At 38.8% G+C, this 10,859-nt stretch overlaps 1 protein-coding gene across 1 annotated transcript in view; it reads right to left on the bottom strand.

The window, feature by feature from the left end:
* Positions 1 to 4,657, bottom strand: part of LOC101859565 (toll-like receptor 4) — a gene marked incomplete in the record, with an annotated part of 18,893 nt that extends 14,236 nt beyond the window's left edge. Inside the window, 1 exon segment of the mRNA XM_005096815.3 lies at positions 4,568 to 4,657. Within this exon segment, the coding sequence (XP_005096872.3) occupies positions 4,568 to 4,652 (85 nt within the window).
* Between the last annotated feature and the right edge of the window lie 6,202 nt (positions 4,658 to 10,859).

Below are 10,859 nucleotides of genomic sequence, written 5' to 3' on the forward strand. Positions count from 1 at the left end.
CTCTCTCTCTCTCTCTCTCTCTCTCTCTCTCTCTCTCTCTCTCTCTCTCTCTCTCTGTAATAATTTGTCCAGAGTGATCTTGTTATAGACTAAAGGGTTCTGGGCGAAATATGAGGTAAAAATGTCTCTCACCACTTTAGCATTGTTAGTGGGTCTACCGGCAAGCTCACATGTCACATCCGATCTCGGGAATGACACTTTTATAAGATTTTTTACAATGCCTTCTCTATCTATTATTGTGATAATATGAAGAATGCATAGAGCTTCATACACTTGATGATAAACGGCCTCGTGTAACAGCGTTCTCTATGGGGGGTCAAGAAGGCACTTTCCAAAGTTTAAGCGGCTGACAGCCCAGGATGTTAAATTATGGCCTCGAGAGGCTTTCTCTATGACATAAACACCACATTGTGGTTGCCTTAAAACATTTGTGGGGGCTCTCCTGGCCTATATGTTAAGGTGTTGGCCTCTCATTCAAAGGTCCCGGGTTCGAATCAGGGTAGCGACCGAAAAATTTTATTCTCTAAAATGGTCTCCTTTTACCTCCTTTCCTGCTCTCTAGCAATATTCTTTCGTCTGCTTTCTGCCCCCACCCCCTCACCTCCTTTGCTCCATCCTCTGGGCTCCTGACTCTTTCTGCAGCCTTTCTACTACTACCCCTTGACTCCTTCTTCCAGCTGTCTGTCTGCCACACCCCTGATCTTCTGGTAGGAAAGATCTACACCTAGCCTATTCGGACAAGGGCGAAAAATCCCGGAGGGCCCGTGTGCAAGTTGCGCACGTTAAAGATCCCTTGGTGGTCTAAAATCGATAAGAGTAGGCTTTGGCCGCCATCCGGGCAAAATTCAAAATTTCCTACCAACTAAAAGTATTAGGTGTGTTCCGCGCGCTCATATGACCTTATGCAGTTGTGAGCGCCGCAAAACACTTACCAAAAAAATTTATTTTTTTTAATAATAAAAAAAGGTGCAGCTAAAGTTGCACTATGCGCGCCAAGCCTAAAACAGTCAGTGAAGCCTCAACTTCCACATTCTCGTCATTTTTAAAAACACAGTACATGCAGTTTTTATTTTACAATTTTATAGGAAAGCCAATAAAACTGAATGCTGTTAAAAATAAAACAACATTTGCTTTACAGATAATAAGGAAGTTATCAAAATTGTATTCTTTAAAATATTTACTTGGGACGTTTGCAAAGAGTTGGTTTTCTTGGTAACAGTAGCATTTTGGGAAGGGGGGGGTGTATTTCCAGTAAAATTGTAAAAACTGAAAATACTGTACATGTGTATTTTTAAAAACGGCGAAGCACATTGGTATTGTTATATATTTTGATAGAGACATTGCTCTGACCGCTATGTTTGTTGCGTTGGGTGTTCACGATGCAGTGTTCACTGTTTCATTTCTCACAAGACATTCGAGCAACGGGCGTGAAATCGGAAGGAAATTATGGTACCAGTGTATTGGGAACTTTCTTTTTTAGCAGGGAAACATTGGGGAAAATGGTGCTTTGCGTGGAGAGGGAGGGGGGGGGGCTGTTTAAATGTATCTGTACTCCAGGTTGCGTGACGGGTGAGGTCGAAGTAGCCTGCCCCTTAAATGATCTGATTTGAATTGATGAAGTCGTAACACATTTTACAATCAAAACAAGGGAGTCATAATGTGTGGGGACACAGACATTTTCCTCTCCTTCCGTCTCGGAAGTGTTATGTCTGTTGCTTGTAAACAGTTTTTTTAAAGTGCACTCGACATTGCCTAAGACGGCTTCCGGTTGTCGAGGAGAAAAGTGACCACCGATATATATTTTTTTAACTCAGCGTGTCAAAATTAACAAAGTCTACTAGTATACTGCTCGATGTTATACAGGGTGCCCACGACGGCTGGATCGGGCCGATCGCCCGACTCGATCGCCTGAAACTGAAAACAAACACGTTTGTTTTTGATGTGATCGAGTCGGGCGATCGGCCCGATCGGCCGATCCCAGCCGTAGTGGGCACCCCGTATAATGCTTATTTACAAAATTACAGTCGTGGCCAAAAGTTTACGACCACCCAATACTTTTTACATCTTAGCAATAAAATGAACATATTGTTAAGTTATTTTTTTTATGTAAGCTTTAATGGTTTAAATATGTTTATAGTAAGCTGCTGTGCTACAGTTTTGATATCAATTGGTACTTTGTGTGTCCACCTTTAGCATGGATGACTGCTTGAACAGGGAACGGTGTGCTACTTTCCCTGCCAGTGACCAAAAAAAAAGTTGTCTTTTCTAAAGTTTTCTTCTTTCACCCCTTCTCCTGCTCTCTTGTCGTGTTTTTTTATTTGCTTTCATCTCCATTTTCTGCCCTCCTCCCTTCCCCCTATTTCCCACTTCCTCTTGGCTCCGGGCTCCTTCTTGTCGCTACCTTTCAGCCACACAGCTGGTAAGTAAGATCGAGCTTCTACCCTTCGGATCAGGGCGAAAAAAATCTCGGAGGATCCGTGTGCAAGTTGTACATGTACACGTTAAATATCTTTTGGTGGTCCTAATTTCAATAAGAGTTGGCTTCGGACGCCACCTGGGCAAAATTCAAAATTAATATTTACCAAATCTGAAATTACTTAACGTGAAAACAACCAACTTGTGTATCCCGCGTGCTCAAATGCCGTATATTTGCGAGCCCCATAAAACTTCTACCAAAGCGAAAAATGGCAGGAGGAAAACTTTTACTTTTGCTTGGGCTACTCATTTCCTACATATATGTTTACAACCCCCTATCAAAACAATTAAGATAATTTAGGGGGCCAACCTGGTCTGTGTAGAAATGTAATACAGTATCATTTGGATTTGTGGATCGAACATACTTGTTGTGCATGTAACAGAGAAAGGTATATTAAGTATAATACAACAGGTACCAGAGACCCGACGTAGTTTAGAACTCAATTTTTTCACGTTAAACCTTGTCCGGGGGGGGGGGGCTCTCGTGGTCTAGGGGGAGGGCTCTCGTTATATATATATATATATATTATATATATTAATTATATACATATATATAATATTATAATAATACTCTTTAACATTTTAACTTTACACATTTCAAGAGCGTGTAACTCAAAAATTACAAATCCGATTACTTTGAAATTTTTACACATTGTCACACAAACTCATTGTCGTTCGTGAACTGTACTCACGAGGGTGCAAAAATCTATCATATTTTCTGACAATATCATTCATTATTTTGTCAAATACTGTGAAAATGTGGCGGTAACTTTGAAAACAAAAACTACAAACGAAAAGTTGGACTCCTTCCAAATGTTTAGTTAGCTACATTAAAAAGTGGCTTCTCTTTATTGATTCGCCATGCTTCGGCTGAGTGAATCAGAAAGAAATCACATCATTGAAAAGCTTCAGGTGGGCACTCCGCTCCGGTTTAGGTTTAGTGTGAGCAGACACACTGTGTACGCCTCTAAGGATCCCATGGCAACGATAGGATTCCAAAAGGACAGACCCAAGTGAGTAGGACACAGAAAGACAAAAAGGAGGGTGGATGCATTTATTCTAACGCAACGCTTGAGAAATCAATTTCACCCGGTTAGAAAAGACCCAAGATGGGTCGAAAAGATTTAGAATGACAGTCTTCGTTTGAAAGATGGGAACCTTCGTGCTAGGGGCCTAGTTTGTCGTATAAAAACTGCAGCCCCATGAGATCCAGCAGAGACTTCACAGGGCACAGCGTCCCGTGTGATGGCCAAGACTAAATAAGCCAAGTTCTCGAGCCCAACGTACTTTTCTGTCAAAATTAAGCCGGAGGACAATTGTTCGTGCATGATAATTCACCTGCGCATAAGGCTGCAGTGACAAATCAATTTCTCAAAACTATCAACATTCCTCTCTCGCACCCATGAACAGCACGTTCACCAAATTTCAATCCAGTTGAGCACTTGTGGGACATTTTAGCATTCGTGCAGGACCCTACCAACCCTGTACCCTCTATCAGTTAAAACGAACATTAATTCAAGAGTGGAATGTTATCCCCCCAAAAGATAATTCCTCGATTCATCCCGTGTATACATTGACGAGGTGAAGATAATATGACAATAATGACAACGCCAGATATTACACGTTACTGAAAGTTGTCACTTTTCATTTAGACCCCTGACAACTATAAGTTCAAAATAGAAGTTTAAAAATATTCTTAATTTTGCATTCCACGTGTTTCCCTTGCTGCAAAATGAATGAACTGTCTTACCTGAAATTTTCTGACAGATTCGATAAGTATTAATCAATATACTGCCTTTAATATGACGTGCGAAGTTAAAAATGTTAAAAAGCGTATATATGTGTCAGTTTCACTAAGTTGAGGAGTCTTGTAATGGAAGAAAAATTAAAACTGATCGCAACAAGGTAAAGACTTTTATTTGGAAAGAGCCACTTATCATCTGCTAAGTGAATTGAATTCTTTTCAGGAGTAATGCTGCATCTCAATAACACATTTTACCAAAGAACGAATCGCTGTGCAGGGATGAAAAGTACAAGTACTTGTGGAAATAACGGAAATCATGCATGGGCGTGTAAATCAACAATTACTCACCTCTTTTTCCAAAAAACGTGGCAATCATAACATATTTGGCTTTCTTGTGGCCTTTTAAAAACGTTGCATTCTTAATGGCTTTCATTGTATTTATATATATATATATATATATATATATATATATATATATATATATATATATATATATATATATATATATATAAAGAAATCACTTTGGAAAAAATTATCTCCTCCCTTCCTTGCTTCAACAATTTATTAAAGGAAACCAGAAGAAAGCTGTGCAATCTACTGAGATTACATCAAAAAAGTAAAATCCTTGGAAAACAACTCTCTAAGGCTGCTCCCAGCCTAAAAAAACTAAACTAGTTTTTTCACAAGCGAGGCGTGTTGACAAAATGAGTCATTTCTCGCAACCGTACATGTCGCCCGAAAATAGACACATCTAAATTGTAGATTTTAAACTGGTGCTTGAATACGTGAATATTGAATGTAGAACTGAGGTTTTAGAAAGAGGGGGTGCTCCATGCTTCCTCGCCCCTCTTCATAAGGGTCCATTTCAGCGTGGGCAGGCTGAAACTGGTGCTATTTCCTTCAAATTGAACATATCTTTATCATCTCTTTTGATAAATTGTATCTTCCAGAGTTCACAGGCCTAAAATCCGAGAATTTACTCCTTTTGTCGGCACCCATAGACGTAACTGTAAAAACTGAAAAGAACTGACCCAATCTTCCTCAATAAAGACGCAAGGGCTATTAACAAAATTTTGTATGGTAAAAGAGAAACAATAAAAAAAAAAAAAAGAAGAAATCACCTTGAAAAAAATCACTGCCTTCCTTCCTGGTGTCAACAGCTCAATAAAACCCGACGAAAGATGTGCTCTATAAGGAGGTTACAACAAGGAAGTGAAATCCTTGGATATAAACGTATTTTCCCCGCCACGGCTTTATCTTCTGCCCGCTCCAGACCCGGAACAATGTTAGAACAAGACTGGCATGTAGCAATAACATAAGATACCTAGACCCAACTTTTGACCGAGACCCCATAGAATATGAAAATAAAAATAGAAATGTCGACCTTATCTCACGGTACAACCTGCGACAGGAACAGGGGAAAAAACGCATGATTATTTATACATGTAAAAACGACAACACCAGCAGCAGTAGCAACAATAAGAAAAGCAATAATTAAGATAACACAACTGCAGCAGCAGCAACAACAACAACAACAACAACAACAACAACAACAACAATAATAATAACGACAGTAACGACATTACGCCTGCAAAAAAAAAAACACCAGCAACGACTAAAACAGCCACAAAAATAACAATAGCAACAACAACAATTACAACAACAGTAACAACAACAACGAAAACAACAACAATAACAGTAGCGACAAAACTGTTACGGTACTGTAGCTGTAATAACAACAGCAGCACAAATGACAAAAACAACAATATAACAACTGTAATACCGACAAGAATAAATACTACAACAATAGTAACAACTACAATAACAACAACAACAACAATAATAATAATAATAATAATAACAACAACTACGACAACAATAACAACAGCAACAACAACAACCACTGTAATATCGACAAGAATAAATACTACAACAATAGCAACAACTACAATAACAACAACAACAACAACAACAACAATAACAACGACAACTACGACAACAATAACAACAGCAACAACAATAACAACAACAAAAACAACAACAATAACAAAAACAACTACGACAACAATAACTACAGCAACAACAGCAACAACCCTGAAATGGACCAAGTATCTCTGCAGCAGAAAGATTTTTGTTTTGGTAAATGTTTTACGGCGCTCGCAATCTCATAAGGTCATAATATGAGCGTGCGGGACACATTAAGCATTTTCAGTTTCGTAGAATTAATTTTGAATTTTGCCCGAGTGGCGGCTGACGCCTACACTTATCCATTTTGAACCACCAAGGGATCTTTAACGTGCGCAATTTGCCTCCGAGATGTTTTGCCCTTATCCGAGAAGGCTCGATGGTAGATCTTACCTTACCTACCCTAAGATCACGGGTGTGGTAGAAAGACAGCAGTAAGACTGAACCAAGGATGAGTTCGATGGTTCTTACACTCTCAGTATTGGATATAATCCATTTTCAAATGTATTTATATCTAATTTTAACGACCGACAGATAATAGTTTTACTACCTTGGTCTACAATTTTACAAGTAATGTGTGAATTGTATGCCCTAGCCAAGCCTAGTTGTCATCTCAGATATTGGAAACAACTTTCCATTTTCATTACAAAATTTCTTTCGTAAGTTGTAATATTGCTTCTTTCACTCTCAGTGTTGGATATTATCCAGACCATTGTTTTACCAACTTTGTCTGCCTTATTACAATCAGCAGCTTGTACGTAGCAGACTCTCTTTAAGTCTAGCACTGATCTGAAATGCTTGAAATAGCTTTCTATTTTTTGTAAAGCAAATTTTTAGTACCTTAGGTTGTTATGTCTGTCTTTCATACTCTTATTGTTAGATATAATCCATTTATTTTATATGTATGTCTATTTGTAACGACTGAGAGATCACTCTATACTTCCGAAAAAAAAAGAAACCCCCAGAACGACCCGACTTAGAACGCTTTAACTTTTTTTAAAAAGAATTTGGAGCTCGTTCGCTGTTCAATATTTCCAGATTATGATCCCTAATGTCGGCCTCAACCACAATAGATTTCACGAAACGGTTCTAGAAATATGCTGCAATATTTCCCAAACCCAAGACGAACAAGGTTCCATGGGGAGGGTGATGATGCCGTAAGGAAAAAGACAGCACTGTATCGACGAGCCGTCGACACCATTACTACAGAAAACAAAACTAAATTAAGAGCTAGAGCTGAGGTACGACAATGCTGCAAGAACAGGTAATGACAATCTTTGATTTTTTTAAAAACGTATCCAAATAAACAGTCAGACACCAGTCATAAACCAGTCATCAGAGTAGATATTTATAAAATAATTGTAAACATTTTAGGTAGGCTCACAGACTCCATCCTGCACGCAGGTAGGCCGGATGGCAAAACCGCAGAAACACAGATCGGCTGGGGGCTCTCGTGGTCGAGAGATTACTGTGTTCGCCTCTCATTCAATAGGTCCCGGGTTCGAATCCAGATAACGTCGGAAAATATTTTCTCTAAGTTTGTCTCCTTTAACCTTCTTTCCTGCTCTCTTTAAATGCTTTGTCGTCTGCTTTCGTCTCCACTTTCTGTCCCCCACCCCCTCACCTCCTTTGCCTCCTTCGCTGGGCTCCTGACTCATTCTCTGCAGCCTTTCTACTGCTACTCCTTTCCTCCTTCTTATTGCTGTCTTTCAGCAACACCTATGGTCTTATGGTAGGTCAGATCTAACACCTAACCTTTTCGGATACGGGCAAAAAATCTCGGAGTCGGAGGTCCCGTGTGCAAGTTGCACACGGTAAAGATTCCTTGACGGTCCAAAATCGATCAGAGTAGGCTTCGCCGCGACCCGAGCAAAATTCAAAATCAATTCCTTCCAAAACTAAAATGTTTAATGTGTCCCGTACACGCATATGACCTTATGCAGTCAGTTGAGAGCGCCGTAAAACACTGTAAAAACAAACAAAAACAGATGCATATTGCAAACACCACAGCTACATCTCTTTTTTTTTAAATTCACAAAAATCCAGCTACAACACACCTTTCCAAGACATCTAAACCAAAAGAAAACAACACACCTAAACTTCAAATCGAGCAATACAGAAACCCACAACGTAGACTTTCCACTATACAAGACGAATTAACATCCTGCATCTCGGACCTGGGCAATACAACCCCGAGTCCGCATGACATACACAATCAGATCATCAAACACCTACCCACCGAGACACTTGACCCAAAGTGAAAGCCATACGGTAATCGTGTAGCCGTGTCCCCCGTATCGAAAGAGAAGTCTATTGCCCAGTCAGTACAAAGTTGCTTATAACATTAGAGAGCCTGGTTAACTCTTTGAGGAAGTTAATTGAAACGAAATGGGGGATGCTATGGGAAGTGATCACATCCCGATAACAACCAGCTGGCAAGAAAAGAAGAAGACATCCTATTGCCCGAACAAAAAGCTTATTTTTAAAACAAAAAAGGCAAACTGGGAGGAATGGGAAGAACTAAAAAATGACAATATAGACGTATACCATGATAATATAGTTCAAAAAGTAACCGAAATAGTCAAACAAACAATACCTAATAATGAAAACAAGACCCCAAAAACATTGCCAAAAAAAGCAAAACATACAGTGTATTGGTGGAATGAGGAATGTAATCAGGCAGAATGAAGGCCCTCAAGGAGTATCAAAAACATAAAACAGAGACAACTCTTTAAAAATACAGAGAGGCCAGAAATCTAGCAATCAGTACCATAAAAAACTTCAGGGAACAAGCGTGGAAAAACTGCTGTAAATCTATGAATATTGATACAAAAATTTCACAAGTGTGGAGAACTATACGTGCAATTGATGGAACAAATATAAAGCGCAAATGCACTTGTCCTCTGAAATCACTTGATGAAAAAGAACTTACTTCAAACACAGACACAGCTGAGACGCTGGGAAAACATTATCAATTTGTTAGTAGTGATGAAAACCTAGATGCATCTTTTAGAATTAAGAAACAAAATCCTACAAAACTTAATCAACATCTCTTTCAAAAACAAGAAAATGACGATAAAGAGGAAAATGTTGATATAAGTTATAAAGAAATGAATGAAGTATTGTGAAAGAAAAAATAAAGTACCCCAGGTCATGATTCCCTAACATATGAAATGTATGACCAATTACCATACAACGCAAAAATAGTGATTGTAGACTTCTTCAACAATATCTGGAATAAAGGCAAAATTCCGCTGGAGTTCAAGCACACCACAATAATACCAATATTAAAACCCAATAAAGCTAAAAGCCAACTGGCTTCCTATAGACCGATCTCTCTCCAGTCATCTTGGAAACGTTTTGGAAACAATAATAAATAATAGACTCATCCACATCATTGAAAAAAAAAAGAAATTAATCTGTGCCAACCAGTCGGGATTCAGAAGAAAAAGGCAAACACACGATCAGTTATTGAGATTAACTCATGAACTGGATAAATGTTGAACTTTTGGGAAAGTAACTGCAGCAGTTTTCTTGGATCTAGAAAAGGCTTACGATCTACTATGGAAAGAAGGAACCCTTGAACAACTTTTGAAAATGGAAATAACTGGCAATATGTATAATTATATTAAGGACTTTCTTTATGAAAGGACATTTCAGGTTAAAGTTGGAGGCGTATTATCTGAAATAAAAAGTCAGGAAAACGGAACACCCCTTGGGGGGGGGGGGGGCAGTAATCTCCCCCACACATTTTAATATATTGATAAATTCAGTAGGAGCAATAGAAGATAAATATCCCAGGATAAGCATAGGACAGTTTGCTGATGACACTGCATTGTGGATTAAAGCCAAACATGCCCCCTGAAAGAGAGCAAAAAAGAATACCACTTTCATTTTTCTAAAAATTATTGCTTCTTCTTCTCCTCCTCCTCCTCCTCCTCCTCCTCTTCTTCTTCCTCCTCCTCCTCCTCCTCCTCCTCCTCCTCTTCCTCCTCCTTTTCCTTCTTCTTCTTCTTCTCCTTTTTCTTCTTCTTCTTCTTCTTCTTCTTCTTCTTCTTCTTCTTCTTCTTCTTCTTCTTCTTCTTCTTCTTCTTCTTCTTCTTCTTCTTCTTCTTCTTCTTCTTCTTCTTCTTCTTCTTCTTCTTCTTCTTCTTCTTCTTCTTCTTCTTCTTCTTCTTCTTCTTCTTCTTCTTCTTCTTCTTCTTCTTCTTCTTCTTCTTCTTCTTCTCATTATGAATATTTGTATTATGATAATCATTAGCATTATTTATGTATTTATTTATTTATTATTTAGATCTATTAATTGATTTATTAATTATTTGATCGATGGGTTTTTTTTCCCTTTGATTATCATCAATACTGCCCTTAATCCATAATCGTGTTATCGATAAAAATAGATGGTAACATAAATGATGACACTATAAGTATAAGGAGGGGGGGGGGGGGATGAGAAATGGTAGGGGTGGGGGGGGGGGGCAATTACAGCGAATTATTGGCGATTTCCAGGTTGAGAACTATAGATATGGGGTACATAGAAGCGGAACCAATAAATTGGCAAAAAAAGATTATTAATCCGCAGACAGGAAAAAGAGGCTAAAACAGCACCTGGACATGGATGGCTGGTGCCTCTACAGTAGTCTCCGCCTAAATGCACGCCATACAAAAGCACGCTCCG

Source organism: Aplysia californica, unplaced genomic scaffold (assembly GCF_000002075.1).
Source record: "Aplysia californica isolate F4 #8 unplaced genomic scaffold, AplCal3.0 scaffold00138, whole genome shotgun sequence".
NCBI lineage: Eukaryota > Metazoa > Mollusca > Gastropoda > Aplysiida > Aplysiidae > Aplysia > Aplysia californica.